Here is a 19583-nt window from a genome sequence, read left to right as displayed (position 1 = left end):
GTAAAAGGGATTAGGAACATGACCAATAACTTAGGACGCCATCACATATGGCCCGGCGATCCGGTTCAGTTTCACCTGAAAGGAAACTGATGATGGAACTAATCCCAGTCATGTGAATGGGACAGTACATATTTTTACAGCACCTCAATTGGCATGTCGGACCACCAGACATGCCGAACGGGGGATTGCATCTTGCATAAGTCCTGAGCTGGATCGATGGACATATGTGACCGCACCCTTACACTGTAAGGGTATGTTCACACGCACGGATTTTCGCAGCGTATTTGGCTGCAGATCAGCAGGTGAAGGCCCCGCTCTATGCTGGCTTTACATGTGCCTGCTGGTAGCGGCAATACGCCGCTACGAGCAGACTAACTGTAGCGATGTGCGCGGCGTACTCGCACATCACGGCTGCTCTCCCTGTTCTGAGCTTGGCAGAGAGCTCCTGCGATGTGCGAGTATACTGCGACCCACACATCACAGTGTGCCTGCTGGTAGCGGCGTATTGCCACTACGAGCAGGCACATGTAAAGCCAGCATAGAGCGGGCCTTCACCAGCGAATCAACTGGCTCTCGAAAGTTAAACAGATTTGTAGAGAGCACTTAGACAGAAAACAACAACTCAACTTCAGCAGCTCATAAGTACTGAAAGGATTAAAAAAAAATTATAGAAGTAATTTACAAATCTGTTTAACTTTAACTGTAAGTTTGCTCATCTCTACTTATAATGTAGTAGACTTCCTAAACAAAAAGCAGTATGAAAAACATAGGGGGAGCTTTATCAAAACCTGTGCAGAGGAAAAGTTGCTGAGTTGCCCATAGCAACCAATCAGATCACTACTTTCCTTTTAACAAGGCCTCTGCAAAATGAAAGAAGCGATCTGATTGGTTGCTATGGGCAACTCAGCAACTTATCCTCTGGACAGGTTTTTTGATAAATATCTCCCATATTGATTATGTTATTAGGGGGTAATACAGAAGGAGGGAGATTTATTAAAACCTGTCCAGAGGAAAAGTTGCTGAGTTGCCCCTAGCAACCAATCAGATTGCTTCTTTCATTTTTAACAGGCCTTTTCAAAAATGAAAGAAGCGATCTGATTGGTTGCTATGGGCAACTCAGCAATTTTTTCTCTGGAACAGGTTTTGATAAATCTCCCCCCGAGATGTGTAAATACAGCATTTTGGAGTTCTTGGAGAACCGACTATGTACAAAATACAAGTTCAAATGTCAAAACAATAGAAGCCAGTGTGAACATGGCCTCAATACTGCGAATACTGATTTTAACGGACAAGACTAAGGGTACATTCACACGGGCGGATTTTTATTTTTGCGGGTTTCCCGCTGTGTATTTGAAAGGGGGCGGGCTCTTCTCAGCTGTCTGCAGCAGATTTTCCGCGGTGGAATTTACGCTGCGGAAAATCCGGCGCAAGCCCCATTGAAGTCAGTAGGGACTGCAGCGGATTTTCCGCAGCGTAAATTCCGCCGCGGAAAATCTGCTGCGGACAGCCGCAAAGAGCCCGCCCACTTTCAAATACGCAGCGGGAAACCCGCTAAAAAAAATCCGCCCGTGTGAACGTACCCTTAAGCTGGCGTGCAGTCATCCTTGCTATCTATACATGTACATTACTTTTTCCTCTCTTTGTGTATTTTTGTATGACATGTATTTTGTATGTGTACATAGTTTAATAAAAAAAAATTCATGTACAGTACAGTGATCCCTCAACTTACAATGGCCTCAACATACAATAGTTTCAACATACAGTGGTCTTTTCTGGACCATCGTAAGTTGAAACCAGACTCAACATACAATGTACAGAAAGTCCAGATCTGTGAAATGCGTCAATGACCGGAAGAACCGACCAATCAGAATGGGCATTCGCTGGTAAAACCCCTGTATTACTGAAGTGCATGCACTGACTGGTGCCTGGTAGCGCCCTCTACAGTACAGGGAGGTATTACCTGTTCTGTACTCTTTACCTGTACCAGGGTTAGCTGCTCCTTTAGACACCAGGTGAGGACCCTGAAGAAGCTCCTGTCCTATACATAGACCAGTGTTTCCCAAGCAGGGTGCCCCCAGCTGTTGCAAAACTACAACTCCCAGCATGCCCGGACAGCCTTTGGTTGTCCGGGCAAGCTGGGAGTTGTAGTTTTGCAACAGCTGGAGGCTCCCTGCTTGGGAAACACTGACATAGACAGTGATTTACAGCTCCCAGCAGATCTTTCTTACTTTTATATGGAAGGATTTGCTTTATCTATATTAGTTATCTACTCATTTTTCGTTAATCCTCACTTTTTCCTATTTTTGGATGACATTTTGGTGGCTTCAGAACCAATTACCAGGTTTCCATAGAGTTCTGGTCTCAACATACAATGGTTTCAACATACAATGGTCGTCCTGGAACCAATTAATATTGTAACTTGAGGAGCCACTGTATATAAAGTTTGGAACAGTCAACAAGGATTTGCTGAACAGGGGGATCTCCAAACTGTAGACCACCTGTTGCAAAACTCCAACTCGCAGCATGCCCGGACAGCCGTTGGCTGTCCGGGCATGCTGCGAGTTGGAGTTTTGCTACAGCTGGAGGTCCACAGTTTAGAGACCACTGACAAAGAACAATCCCACTGACCAGATGTCTGATTAGTAAATATTAGTAAATAACAAGAAATTATGATTTGTTTTCTAATTAACATAGATTCCCCCCCCCCCCCCCCCCCCCCAGATCATTAGGCTGGGTTCACACACAGTATTTTGGCCAGTATTTGGCGCTCATTATAGGCAAAACCTGCAACGGGGTCCAAAACACAGAATAAGATGCAAATCTTTCCATTATAATTCCTGGTTTTGGAATTAAAATACTGACCAAAATACTAACCAAACACCGTCTGAACAAAGCCTTAGGGCCCATGCACGCTACTTAAATTCAGAGAGAAATTTCCTCGCGGAATCCGCGCTGTCTGGAATCAAGGGTTAATTTTTGCACGAAATGGAAGTTAACCCCTAGGATTCAACTTCCCGTTCACAAATTTTCTTTTTCGGGCAGAATTCTGCTGAAAGAATGAACATGTGGGAGAATCCGGATCCGTGTCGGAAGTTCTGCTAAGGAACTTCCATAGTGTGCACTGGGCAGCAGAATCCTATAGAGATCAATGGGATTCTCCTGCAAGCGAATTCAAGTGGAAAATCTGTAGTGTGAACGGGGCCTTAAAGGGGTATTCCAGGAAAAAAAACTTTTTTTTATATATCAACTTGCTCCAGAAAGTGAAACAGATTTGTAAATTACTTCTATTAAAAAATCTTAATCCTTTCAGTACTTATGAGCTTCTGAAGATAAGGTTGTTCTTTTCTGTCTAAGTGCTCTCTGATGACACCTGTCTCGGGAACCGCCCAGTTTAGAAGCAAATCCCCATAGCAAACCTCTTCTAAACTGGGCGGTTCCCGAGACACGTGTCATCAGAGAGCACTTAGACAGAAAAGAACAACCTTAACTTCAGAAGCTCATAAGTACTGAAAGGATTAAGATTTTTTAATAGAAGTAATTTACAAATCTGTTTAAAGGGTATCTCTCATCAAATAAACTTTTGATATATTTTAGATTAATGAATGTTGAATAACTTTCCAATAGCATGCTAATGAAAAATATGCTTCTTTGTATTGTATTTTTCCCGATCAGTCCTGTCAGCAAGCATTTCTGACTCATGCTGGAGTCCTAAACACTCAGAGCTGCCAGCCTGCTTTGTTCACAGCCAAACAGGCTGTGAACAAAGCAGGCTGGCAGCTCTGAGTGTTCTCCTTTGCAAACAAAGCAGCCTGGCAGCTCGTAGTGTTCAGGACTCCAGCATGAGTCTGAAATGCTTGCTGCCAGGACTGGTAGGGAGACCCCTAGTGGTCATTTCTTCAAAGTGGAAAATTAAATAGAAAGAAGCATATTTTTTAATAACATGCAATTGTTAAGTTATTCTGCATACATTAATCTATAATATATCAAAAGTTTTTTTGATGAGAGGTACCCTTTAACTTTCTGAAGCCAGTTGATATATAAAAAAAAGTTTTTTTCCTGGAATACCCCTTTAAAAGTCATTTTTGCAAGCATCAGTCAGCAGGTGGTTTATTGAGTCTACTGTAGTAAATGTTAAATGCTTCCATATAAATACGTGACTGCACTGTTTGCTCTGTGTGTGATCCTTTTTGGAGAGATCCTTTAGGCCATGTTCACACAGCGTATTTTTTTTTTTTTTTTTTTTTTTTTTAATGTCCGTCCAGAAAATTTAAAGGGGTATTCCAGGAAAAAACTTTTTTTTTTTTTTTTTTTTTTATATCAACTGACTCCAAGAAAGTTAAACGGATTTGTAAATTACTTCTATTAAAAAATCTTAATCCTTTCAATAATTATCAGCTGCTGAAGTTGACTTTCTGTATTCTGTCTGGCAACAGTGCTCTCTGCTGACATCTCTGCTTGTCTTGGGAACTGCACAGAGTAGAAGAGGTTTGCTATGGGGATTTGCTTCTAAACTGGGCGGTTCCCGAGACATGTGTCATCAGAGAGCACTTAGACAGAAAAGAACAACAAAACTTCAGCAGCTAATAAATACTGAAAGGATTAATATTTTTTAATAGAAGTCATTTACAAATCTGTTAAACTTTCTGGAGCCAGTTGAGATATATATATATATATATATATATATATATATATATATATATACATATATATGAACGTTTTTTCCTGGATAACCCCTTTAAGGTGGACAAACCGCAAACAGTGGGCTCCGCAGAACATGCTGGCACTAGGACCGCATGGAAATGGGCTGTGTCCATCATAGACAGCAATGCATTTCTGAGCGATTTCTGCAGAAAGAAATGACATGTCAATTCTTTCTGCGGAGGCTGAAATCGGAATTTCCGCGGCAGATGATTTTGCCGTGACTCTGGTTTAACGTCATTTCCAAGTGGAAATTCCGCCATGTGAACAAGCCCTAAGGCTAGGTTCACACTGCGGAATCTCCAGGCAGAAAATTTCCACCCGGAGATTCCAAGTGCGGACGGCGCCGACTGATTCAGGACCGCGCTGACACTGTAGTCTCCCATAGACTGCAATGTGTTCCGCGAGTATTTCCGCCTGAAGAATGAGCAACGCCATTCTTCAGGCAGAAATTTTCAAGCGGATTTTCTGTTCACAAATTCCGAAGCAAGCGGAATTTCTGGCTGGAATTTCAAAGCTGAATTGCAGGCGGAAATTCCATAGTGTGAACCTAGCCTTACATTGTTCCTCCTTTGGAATTGATATCACCCAGTATGAATAAACCTAAAACATCTAGAATCTACCTGGACCCTATTCGCATATTCCCCCTACACATCTATGATGTCAGATTTAGGCTGCGATTACAAATGCCCAAAAAACATCTATACTCACTGCATGGCATTTCTTGGGGAGGCCAAAAACGTTGTAGCCAGATGTTAGCAGTGCCCCCAGCTGTTGTAAAACTACAACTCCTAGCATGTCTGGACAGCCTTTGCAACAGCTGGAGGCACAATCTGGTTGAAAAACGCAGCAGTAGGGAAGTATGAAACTCCATACCTACATGGCATTTTTATTTATTTATTTGTTTGTTTTTAGGCTCAGGGACAGTTTGGGGCAAATCCCAGCATGCTTGAGTGTATGGCGTTTTTTGTTTTTGTTTTTTTGTTTTTTTTCAAGAAATGTTGTCTTTTTTATTTATTTATTTATTTTTGCCCCCTAATTGATTTCTATGGGGTGAGGGGGGGGGGGGGGAATAAACATCAGAAAAAAACGCTGTGTGTAGACATTGGCGTTTTTTTCCTTCAATAGAAATCCTTGAGTCACAAGATAAAAAAAAAAATCATATAACTTGTAATAAAAAATATAAAATAAATAAACAAATAAATACATACATAAATAAATAAAACTCCTGTTTTTGGACAAAACGCAACAAAAAGTGCATTATCGGAGTAAGAAAAAAATAGAGGGCAGTTTTTTTTTTTTATGACATTTTTTTTTATGCCAAACAAACGCATGTGTCTGTTCCCAGTCTTATTGCTTTTGGATTTTGACTTAGATCCAGATCATCCTCTGTTGTTGTCAAAAGCCGAAGAATACAGAACCTGCTGGGCACCAAAGCTACTCTCGGCAGGAATAGCGCAGCGCAGTGTGCAGAGCGTCTCTACCAGCCTTGGGCGCTGTTCTGACAGTGCGGTGCGTCCTGTGTGCGGCTCTAGAGCACACAGGATATGTGAGCTGTCAGATCACCCCACCCGATGCGCTTGTTCGAGCCCCTACATGTGGATTTCTCCCTGTGCCGAGCGCCTCTATTTCCTGCAGCCTGAAGTCCCGACCCGACTACTAGGGGGGCGCCCAGGCGCCGGATCGGGACTTAAGTTACTTTTCTATCCGGCTGCTCTGCATTTCTATACATTATATTAGTGTAATAGATATATACATTTTCTAAGGTTGCCCATCTCATCTATATCTACCACCTGCCACCGATATGTCCCTCTATATCAGTGTTTCCCAACCAGAGCGCCTCCAGCTGTTGCAAAACTACAACTCCCAGCATGCCCAGACAGCCTTCGGCTGTCTGGGCATGCGAGGAGTTGTAGCTTTGCAACAGCTGGAGGCACCCCTGGTTTGGAAACACTGCTTTACATACATCGTCCGGTAATTGCCGATTCTTAATTGCCGGTAATGACAGCTACTATCACTTATGGAAGTCCATAAATTCCTTGTATTTTTAGTGTAGTTATGTAGTTATATTTTTAGTGTATTATGTAGTTATATAGCACAGTATGATGTAGTTATATGACACAGTATGATGTAGTTATATGACACAGTACAGTATGATGTAGTTATATGACACAGTACAGTATGATGTAGTTATATGACACAGTATGATGTAGTTATATGACACAGTATTGTGTAGTTATATGACACAGTATGATGTAGTTATATGACACAGTACAGTATGATGTAGTTATATGACACAGTACAGTATGATGTAGTTATATGACACAGTATGATGTAGTTATATGACACAGTATTGTGTAGTTATATGACACAGTATGATGTAGTTATATGACACAGTACAGTATGATGTAGTTATATGACACAGTACAGTATGATGTAGTTATATGACACAGTATGATGTAGTTATATGACACAGTATGATGTAGTTATATGACACAGTACAGTATGATGTAGTTATATGACACAGTACAGTATGATGTAGTTATATGACACAGTATGATGTAGTTATATGACACAGTATTGTGTAGTTATATGACACAGTATGATGTAGTTATATGACACATTATGATGTAGTTATATGGCACAGTATTATGTAGTTATATGGCACAGTATGATGTAGTTATATGACACAGTATGATGTAGTTATATGGCACAGTATGATGTAGTTATATGACACAGTATGATGTAGTTATATGACACAGTATGATGTAGTTATATGACACAGTATGATGTAGTTATATGGCACAGTATGATGTAGTTATATGACACAGTACAGTATGATGTAGTTATATGACACAGTACAGTATGATGTAGTTATATGACACAGTATGATGTAGTTATATGACACAGTATGATGTAGTTATATGACACAGTACAGTATGATGTAGTTATATGACACAGTACAGTATGATGTAGTTATATGACACAGTATGATGTAGTTATATGACACAGTATTGTGTAGTTATATGACACAGTATGATGTAGTTATATGACACATTATGATGTAGTTATATGGCACAGTATTATGTAGTTATATGGCACAGTATGATGTAGTTATATGACACAGTATGATGTAGTTATATGGCACAGTATGATGTAGTTATATGACACAGTATGATGTAGTTATATGACACAGTATGATGTAGTTATATGACACAGTATGATGTAGTTATATGGCACAGTATGATGTAGTTATATGGCACAGTATGATGTAGTTATATGACACAGTATTATGTAGTTATATGGCACAGTATGATGTAGTTATATGGCACAGTATGATGTAGTTATATGACACAGTATGATGTAGTTATATGACACAGTATTGTGTAGTTATATGACACAGTATGATGTAGTTATATGACACAGTATGATGTAGTTATATGACACAGTATGATGTAGTTATATGGCACAGTATGATGTAGTTATATGGCACAGTATGATGTAGTTATATGACACAGTATTATGTAGTTATATGGCACAGTATTATGTAGTTATATGACACAGTATGATGTAGTTATATGGCACAGTATGATGTAGTTATATGACACAGTATGATGTAGTTATATGACACAGTATGATGTAGTTATATGACACAGTATTATGTAGTTATATGGCACAGTATTATGTAGTTATATGGCACCATATGATGTAGTTATATGACACAGTATTATGTAGTTATATGGCACAGTATGATGTAGTTATATGACACAGTACAGTATTATGTAGTTATATGGCACCATATGATGTAGTTATATGACACAGTATTATGTAGTTATATGGCACAGTATGATGTAGTTATATGACATAGTATGATGTAGTTATATGGCACAGTATTATGTAGTTATACGACACAGTATGATGTAGTTATATGACACAGTATGATGTAGTTATGTGGCACAGTATGATGTAGTTATATGGCACAGTATTATGTAGTTATATGACACAGTATGATGTAGTTATATGACACAGTATGATGTAGTTATATGACACAGTATGATGTAGTTATATGGCACAGTATTATGTAGTTATATGGCACAGTATGATGTAGTTATATGACACAGTATGATGTAGTTATATGACACAGTATGAAGTAGTTATATGGCACAGTATTATGTAGTTATATGGCACAGTATGATGTAGTTATGACACAGTATGATGTAGTTATATGACACAGTATGATGTAGTTATATGACACAGTTTGATGTAGTTATATGACACAGTATGATGTAGTTATATGACACAGTATGATGTAGTTATATGGCACAGTATGATGTAGTTATATGACACAGTATGATGTAGTTATATGACACAGTATTATGTAGTTATATGACACAGTATGATGTAGTTATATGACACAGTATGATGTAGTTATATGACACAGTATGATGTAGTTATATGGCACAGTATTATGTAGTTATATGACACACTATGATGTAGTTATATGACACAGTATGATGTAGTTATATGGCACAGTATTATGTAGTTATATGACACAGTATGATGTAGTTATATGACACAGTATGATGTAGTTATATGGCACAGTATTATGTAGTTATATGGCACAGTATGATGTAGTTATATGACACAGTATTATGTAGTTATATGACACAGTATGATGTAGTTATATGACACAGTATGATGTAGTTATATGACACAGTATGATGTAGTTATATGGCACAGTATTATGTAGTTATATGACACAGTATGATGTAGTTATATGACACAGTATTATGTAGTTATATGGCACAGTATTATGTAGTTATATGACACAGTATGATGTAGTTATATGACACAGTATGATGTAGTTATATGGCACAGTATTATGTAGTTATATGGCACAGTATGATGTAGTTATATGACACAGTATGATGTAGTTATATGGCACAGTATGATGTAGTTATATGACACAGTATGATGTAGTTATATGACACAGTATGATGTAGTTATATGGCACAGTATTATGTAGTTATATGGCACAGTATGATGTAGTTATATGACACAGTATGATGTAGTTATATGGCACAGTATTATGTAGTTATACGACACAGTATGATGTAGTTATATGACACAGTATGATGTAGTTATGTGGCACAGTATGATGTAGTTATATGGCACAGTATTATGTAGTTATATGACACAGTATGATGTAGTTATATGACACAGTATGATGTAGTTATATGACACAGTATTACGTAGTTATATGGCACAGTATGATGTAGTTATATGACACAGTATGATGTAGTTATATGACACAGTATGATGTAGTTATATGGCACAGTATTATGTAGTTATATGGCACAGTATGATGTAGTTATGACACAGTATGATGTAGTTATATGACACAGTATGATGTAGTTATATGGCACAGTATGATGTAGTTATATGACACAGTATGATGTAGTTACATGACACAGTATTATGTAGTTATATGACACAGTATGATGTAGTTATATGACACAGTATGATGTAGTTATATGACACAGTATGATGTAGTTATATGGCACAGTATGATGTAGTTATATGACACAGTATGATGTAGTTATATGACACGGTATGATGTAGTTATATGGCACAGTATTATGTAGTTATATGACACAGTACAGTATGATGTAGTTATATGACACAGTATGATGTAGTTATATGGCACAGTATGATGTAGTTATATGACACAGTATTATATAGTTATATGACACAGTATGATGTAGTTATATGGCACAGTATGATGTAGTTATATGACACAGTATGATGTAGTTATATGACACAGTATTATGTAGTTATATGACACAGTATGATGTAGTTATATGACACAGTATGATGTAGTTATATGACACAGTATGATGTAGTTATATGGCACAGTATGATGTAGTTATATGACACAGTATGATGTAGTTATATGACACAGTATGATGTAGTTATATGACACAGTATGATGTAGTGATATGACACAGTATGATGTAGTTATATGGCACAGTATGATGTAGTTATATGACACAGTATGATGTAGTTATATGACACAGTATGATGTAGTTATATGACACAGTATGATGTAGTTATATGACACAGTATGATGTAGTTATATGACAGTATGATGTAGTTATATGACACAGTATGATGTAGTTATATGACACAGTATGATGTAGTTATATGACACAGTATGATGTAGTTATATGGCACAGTATGATGTAGTTATATGGCACAGTATTATGTAGTTATATGACACAGTACAGTATGATGTAGTTATATGACACAGTATGATGTAGTTATATGACACAGTATGATGTAGTTATATGGCACAGTATTATGTAGTTATATGACACAGTACAGTATGATGTAGTTATATGACACAGTATGATGTAGTTATATGACACAGTATGATGTAGTTATATGACACAGTATGATGTAGTTATATGGCACAGTATGATGTAGTTATATGACAGTATTATGTAGTTATATGACACAGTATGATGTAGTTATATGACACAGTATGATGTAGTTATATGACACAGTACAGTATTATGTAGTTATATGACACAGTACAGTATGATGTAGTTATATGACACAGTACAGTGTGATGTAGTTATATGACACTGTACAGTATGATGTAGTTATATGACACAGTATGATGTAGTTATATGGCACAGTATTATGTAGTTATATGGCACAATATGATGTAGTTATATGACACAGTACAGTATGATGTAGTTATATGACACAGTATTATGTAGCTATATGGCACAGTATGATGTAGTTATATGACACAGTACAGTATTATGTAGTTATATGACACAGTATTATGTAGTTATATGACACAGTATGATGTAGTTATATGACACAGTATGATGTAGTTATATGACACAGTATGATGTAGTTATATGACACAGTATGATGTAGTTATATGGCACAGTATGATGTAGTTATGACACAGTACAGTATGATGTAGTTATATGACACAGTGTTATGTAGCTATATGGCACAGTATGATGTAGTTATATGACACAGTATGATGTAGTTATATGGCACAGTATTATGTAGTTATATGACACAGTATGATGTAGTTATATGACACAGTATGATGTAGTTATATGGCACAGTATTATGTAGTTATATGACACAGTACAGTATTATGTAGTTATATGACACAGTACAGTATGATGTAGTTATATGACACTGTACAGTATGATGTAGTTATATGACACAGTATGATGTAGTTATATGGCACAGTATTATGCAGTTATATGGCACAATATTATGTAGTTATATGACACAGTACAGTATGATGTAGTTATATGACACAGTACAGTATGATGTAGTTATATGACACTGTACAGTATGATGTAGTTATATGACACTGTACAGTATGATGTAGTTATATGACACAGTATGATGTAGTTATATGGCACAGTATTATGCAGTTATATGGCACAGTATTATGTAGTTATATGACACAGTACAGTATGATGTAGTTATATGACACAGTATTATGTAGTTATATGGCACAGTATGATGTAGTTATATGACACAGTATGATGTAGTTATATGACACAGTATGATGTAGTTATATGACACAGTATTATGTGGTTATATGACACAGCATGATGTAGTTATATGGCACAGTATGATGTAGTTATATGACACATTATGATGTAGTTATATGACACAGTATGATGTAGTTATATGACACAGTACAGTATGATGTAGTTATATGGCACAGTATGATGTAGTTATATGGCACAGTATGATGTAGTTATATGGCACAGTATGATGTAGTTATATGACACAGTATGATCTAGTTATATGACACAGTATGATGTAGTTATATGACACAGTATGATGTAGTTATATGACACAGTATGATGTAGTTATATGACACAGTATGATGTAGTTATATGACACAGTATGATGTAGTTAGATGACACAGTATGATGTAGTTATATGACACAGTACAGTATGATGTAGTTATATGGCACAGTATGATGTAGTTATATGACACAGTATGATGTAGTTAGATGACACAGTATGATGTAGTTATATGACACAGTACAGTATGATGTAGTTATATGACACAGTATGATGTAGTTATATGACAGTACAGTATTATGTAGTTATATGACACAGTATTATGTAGTTATATGACACAGTATGATGTAGTTATATGACACAGTATGATGTAGTTATATGACACAGTATGATGTAGTTATATGGCACAGTATGATGTAGTTATATGACACAGTACAGTATGATGTAGTTATATGACACAGTATGATGTAGTTAAATGACACAGTATGATGTAGTTATATGACACAGTTTTATGTAGTTATATGACACTATATTGGATACTGTATAATTTATCTACTTATACTACACTGTATTAGAGTCTGTTTGTATGATCTACTTATAATACACTATATTAGATTATTTTTTGTATAATCTATTTATAGGACACAATATTATATACTGTATGTATGATCTACTTATATGACACTGTATTATATACTGTATGGATTATCTACTTTTATGACACTATTAGATAATTTTTTGTATGATCTACTTATATGACACTGTATTAGATACTATATGGATGATTTACTTATATTAATACTGTATGGAGGATCTACTTATATTAATACTGTATGGATGATCTATTTATATTAATACTGTATGGATGATTTACTTATATTAATACTGTATGGAGGATCTACTTGTATGACACTTTATTAGATACTGTATGTATGATTGATTTACTTATATTAATACTGTATGGATGATCTACTCATACTACACTCTATTACATATGGATGATCTGTTTATATTATTAGACTGTATTAGATGGATGATCTACTTATATCAGTGTTTTATAAACTGTGATGCTCCAGCTGTTGCAGAATTACAACCATCAGCACACCATAAGAGCAGAAAGCTGTATTGGGCATAGTGGGAGTTGTAGTTGTGCAACAGCTGGAGAGCCATCAAGTTGTGAGACACTGGTTTATATGTTAATGTTATATTTTATATGATATTTTTTAATATAATATTATGCTGTATTACATACAAATGATGTTTTTATATGATAAGAGTTAGTTATGAATGATTAATTTTGAAATATTTTTATTTTATATTATTATAATGTATTAGATATGGATGATCTGTTTATATTATTATAATGTATTAAATATGGATGATCTTTTTACATTATTATACTGTATTAGATATGGATGATCTGTTTATATTATTATAATGTATTAGATATGTATGATCTGTTTATATTATTATAATAGATATGTATGATCTGTTTATATTATTATAATAGATATGGATGATCTGTTTATATTATTATAATAGATATGGATGATCTGTTTATATTATTATAATAGATATGGATGATCTGTTTATATTATTATATTGTATTAGATATGGATGATCTGTTTATATTATTATAATGTATTAGATATGGGTGATCTGTTTATATTATTATATTGTATTAGATATGGATGATCTGTTTATAATATTATAATGTATTAGATATAGATGATGCTTTTATATGAATGTAGCACATATGTATGATCTGTTTACATTATTATAATGTATTAGATATGGGTGATCTGTTTATATTATTATATTGTATTAGATATGGATGATCTATTTATAATATTATAATGTATTAGATATGGATGATCTGTTTATATTATTATAATGTATTAGATATGGATGATCTATTTATATTATTATATTGTATTAGATATGGATGATCTATTTATATTATTATATTGTATTAGATATGGAGGATCTGTTTATATTATTATATTGTATTAGATATGGAGGATCTGTTTATATTATTATATTGTATTAGATATGGAGGATCTGTTTATAATATTATAATGTATTAGATATGTATGATCTGTTTATAATATTATAATGTATTATATATGGATGATCTGTTTATATTATTATAATGTATTAGATATGGATGATCTGTTTATATTATTATAATGTATTAGATATGGATGATCTGTTTATATTATTATAATGTATTAGATATGGATGATCTGTTTATAATATTATAATGTATTAGATATGGATGATCTGTTTATATTATTATAATGTATTAGAAATGGATGATCTGTTTACATTATTATAATGTATCAGATATGGGTGATCTGTTTATAATATTATAATGTATTATATATGGATGATCTGTTTATATTATTATAATGTATTAGATATGGATGATCTGTTTATATTATTATATTGTATTAGATATGGATGATCTGTTTATATTATTATAATGTATTAGATATGGATGATCTGTCAATAATATTATAATGTATTAGATATGGATGATCTGTTTATATTATTATAATGTATTATATATGGATGATCTGTTTATAATATTATATTGTATTAGATATGGATGATCTGTTTATATTATTATAATGTATTAGATATGGATGATCTGTTTATATTATTATAATGTATTAGATATGTATGATCTGTTTATATTATTATAATGTATTAGATATGGATGATCTGTTTATATTATTATAATGTTTTAGATGTGGATGATCTGTTTATATTATTATAATGTATTAGATATGGATGATCTGTTTATAATATTATAATGTATTAGATATGGATGATCTGTTTATATTATTATAATGTATCAGATATGGGTGATCTGTTTATATTATTATAATGTATTAGATATGGATGATCTGTTTATATTATTATAATGTATTATATATGGATGATCTGTTTACATTATTATAATGTATTAGATATGGATGATCTGTTTATATTATTATAATGTATTAGATATGGATGATCTGTTTATATTATTATAATGTATTAGATATGGATGATCTGTTTATAATATTATAATGTATTAGATATGGATGATCTGTTTATATTATTATAATGTATCAGATATGGGTGATCTGTTTATATTATTATATTGTATTAGATATGGATGATCTGTTTATATTATTATAATGTATTAGATATGGATGATCTGTTTATATTATTATAATGTATCAGATATGGAGGATCTGTTTATATTATTATATTGTATTAGATATGGAGGATCTGTTTATAATATTATAATGTATTAGATATGTATGATCTGTTTATAATATTATAATGTATTAGATATGGATGATCTGTTTATATTATTATAATGTATTAGAAATGGATGATCTGTTTACATTATTATAATGTATCAGATATGGGTGATCTGTTTATAATATTATAATGTATTATATATGGATGATCTGTTTATATTATTATAATGTATTAGATATGGATGATCTGTTTATATTATTATATTGTATTAGATATGGATGATCTGTTTATATTATTATAATGTATTAGATATGGATGATCTGTCAATAATATTATAATGTATTAGATATGGATGATCTGTTTATATTATTATAATGTATTATATATGGATGATCTGTTTATAATATTATATTGTATTAGATATGGATGATCTGTTTATATTATTATAATGTATTAGATATGTATGATCTGTTTATATTATTATAATGTATTAGATATGGATGATCTGTTTATATTATTATAATGTATTAGATGTGGATGATCTGTTTATATTATTATAATGTATTAGATATGGATGATCTGTTTATATTATTATAATGTATCAGATATGGGTGATCTGTTTATATTATTATAATGTATCAGATATGGGTGATCTGTTTATATTATTATAATGTATTATATATGGATGATCTGTTTATATTATTATACTTTATTAGATATGTATGATCTGTTAACATTAATTTAATTCATTAAATATGGATGCACTTTTTATATTGTCACAACGTATTATATGTAATGGATTTATGCTATTACATTGCATTAGATATGGATCCTATGTTTGTATTATTCTAATGTATTAAATATGGATGACGTGTTTTATTGTTAGATCGCATTAGATTTGAACTGTTTATAATATTACAAAGTATTCTATATGACGCGTTTATATTATTTTACACTGTATTATATATAATCTATGTAGGTTACTATAATATATCCAATACCTATGATGCATTTATATTACTAAACTGCCATTTTAGACATAGATAATCATTTATATTATCATAATCTATTACAAACATACCGATGTATTTACATAAGACTGTAGATATGGATGATCTATAGACTCTTAGATACATAGGCTTTTTTTTTATTTATTTATAATATAATGTATTAGATACATATTATGTATTTATATGATTAAACTGTCGTTTTACACGAGAATAATTATTTATATTACTATAATCCATGACAAACAGACGATGTATTTGCAGAAGACTCTAACTATGGATGATCTATAGCAGTGTTTCCCAACCAGGGTGCCTCCAGCTGTGGCCAAACTACAACTCCCAGCATGCCCGGACAGCCGAAGGCTGTCCGGGCATGCTGGGAGTTGTAGTTTGGCCACAGCTGGAGGCACCCTGATTGGGAAACACTGATCTATAGACTCTTTTAGATATGGCTGCACCTTTTATAATATGATGTATTAGATACATTATTATAGACTGTATTGCATATAGATGATCTATAGACTCTTAGATAGGGATACACTTTTGATAATATGATGCATTAGATACATTATGAATTGATATTATTAGACTGTAGCATATAGATGATCTATAGAGTCTTAGATACTGATGCACTTTTTATATTGTGCTGTTTTAGATACCTACTATGAATTTATATTATTAGACTGTATTGCATATAGATGATCTATAGACTCTTAGATATGGATACACTTTTGATAATATGATACATTAGATACATTATTATGAATTGATATTATTAGACTGTTGCATATAGATGATCTATAGACTCTTAGATAGGGATACACTTTTGATAATATGATACATTAGATACATTATTATGAATTGATGTTAGACTGTAGCATATAGATGATCTATAGAGTCTTAGATACGGATACACTTTTTATATTATGCTGTTTTAGATACCTACTATGTATTTCTATTATAAGACTGTTGCATATAGATGATCTATAGACTCTTAGATAGGGATACACTTTTGATAATATGATACATTAGATACATTATTATGAATTGATATTAGACTGTAGCATATAGATGATCTATAGAGTCTTAGATACTGATGCACTTTTTGTTTTGTGCTGTTTTAGATACCTACTATGTATTTCTATTATAAGTCTGTAGCATATAGATGATCTATAGACTCTTAGATAGGGATACACTTTTTATATTATGCTGTTTTAGATACCTACTATGTATTTCTATTATAAGACTGTTGCATATGGATGATCTATAGAGTCTTAGATACTGATGCACTTTTTATATTATGCTGTTTTAGATACCTAATATGTATTTCTATTATAAGACTGTATTGCACATAGATGATCTATAGAGTCTTAGATAGGGATACACTTTTGATAATATGATGCATTAGATACATTATTATGAATTTATATTATTATAGACTGTTGCATATAGATGATCTATAGACTCTTAGATAGGGATACACTTTTGATAATATGATACATTAGATACATTATTATGAATTGATATTAGACTGTAGCATATGGATGATCTATAGAGTCTTAGATACTGATGCACTTTTTATTTTGTGCTGTTTTAGATACCTACTATGTATTTCTATTATAAGACTGTATTGCACATAGATGATCTATACATCATCACATCATCATTACACATCAGAGCTTCTTTATAATAACATTACAGAGGGGCTTACTTTCTTGTTGTGGGGTGTCACTTCCACTGGTCAGTCCAGGAGACTCCAGTAAGCTCCTTCCACTTTCCCCAGTATCCTCCTCGGCCTGAGCTCCAGCCATGTCGGCCGATTCCTCCAGATCCAACAGGTGGCTGACTGAGAAATTCTTCTTGTGCTGCAGGTTGTCTAGCCCTGCTGTTATAGGGGTCTCCAGACGCCCCCCGATAAGTCCTTGCCTGTCCAAGAGCTGGTGGTTATAGCTGGAAGTCATGATGAGATGACCCTGGTCCTGCAGATATTGGATGTATCTATTCAGCTTCTGGACCGATCCCGTCCTGTTCTGTCCCAGGCTGTTCAGTAAAGCCAATGTCCTGTCGGTGTCCTCCTAGCATGCATGAAGAAGCTCAGGCCCGGCACATCCTGGGCTCCTTTCCTCTTCCCTCCAGAGCTGCAGATCTGATTCCTTGCAGATGTCCAAGTCTTCTCTGTTTACTCCTCTGGTGCAGGGAAGAGCTTAAGCAGTCCTGGGAGTTTTTTTTATTTATTTTCCTCCCTGCACAACTATTGTTTCTGTGACTTGGATCCAGAACTGTTTGGCACATCAAACACCACAGCCTGGCATGGAGGTGGAGACTGTGAGGGAAGGGGATGCAGACTGGAGACCCCCAGGGAGGACCACTCTCCTAATAACAGCCTGTAATTACGTGGCAATGCCTTTGTGCTGCTCCTGACGTTCTGCAGATCCCGAATTCTCCTGCAATAGAACTTTTCTCACCCCACTTGTCCTCCTAGTAATTCCTCCTCCAACCAGAGCTCACCAGGACCTGCCAAAAACTCGTCCCACCATTTCCTTCTTTAGGATGATTGTATTTGCACAGGACTGACAGCAGCACCATGCCAGCCATTCTCTAATCCAGTGTGTCTCCAGCTGTTGCAAAATTACAACTCCCAGCATTGCTGAGAGTTGTAGTTTTGCAACAGCTGGAGGAACACTGTTTGGAGAACACTGCTCCAGTAGAGAAATAATTCAATGGCATTCATGCCCATGTTCTTGTTTGGATACAAAAAAAGTC

The 19583-nt window shown here is 34.0% G+C and overlaps 1 protein-coding gene across 3 annotated transcripts in view; it reads right to left on the bottom strand.

Moving 5' to 3' along the window:
- Window positions 1–19330, bottom strand: part of PRRX1 (paired related homeobox 1) — a 91563-nt gene extending 72233 nt beyond the window's left edge. For all 3 annotated transcript variants that reach the window (XM_056523682.1, XM_056523681.1, XM_056523683.1), the window contains exon 1: window positions 18532–19330. In XM_056523682.1, the coding sequence (XP_056379657.1) occupies window positions 18532–18781 (250 nt within the window). In that variant the 5' untranslated portion in view covers window positions 18782–19330. The remainder of the gene's footprint in view (window positions 1–18531) is intronic.
- Window positions 19331–19583: the final 253 nt, after the last annotated feature.

Source organism: Hyla sarda, chromosome 6, assembly GCF_029499605.1.
Source record: "Hyla sarda isolate aHylSar1 chromosome 6, aHylSar1.hap1, whole genome shotgun sequence".
NCBI lineage: Eukaryota > Metazoa > Chordata > Amphibia > Anura > Hylidae > Hyla > Hyla sarda.
The sequence above is the reverse complement of the archived record's forward strand: the minus strand, read 5'-3'. Positions and strand labels throughout refer to the sequence as shown.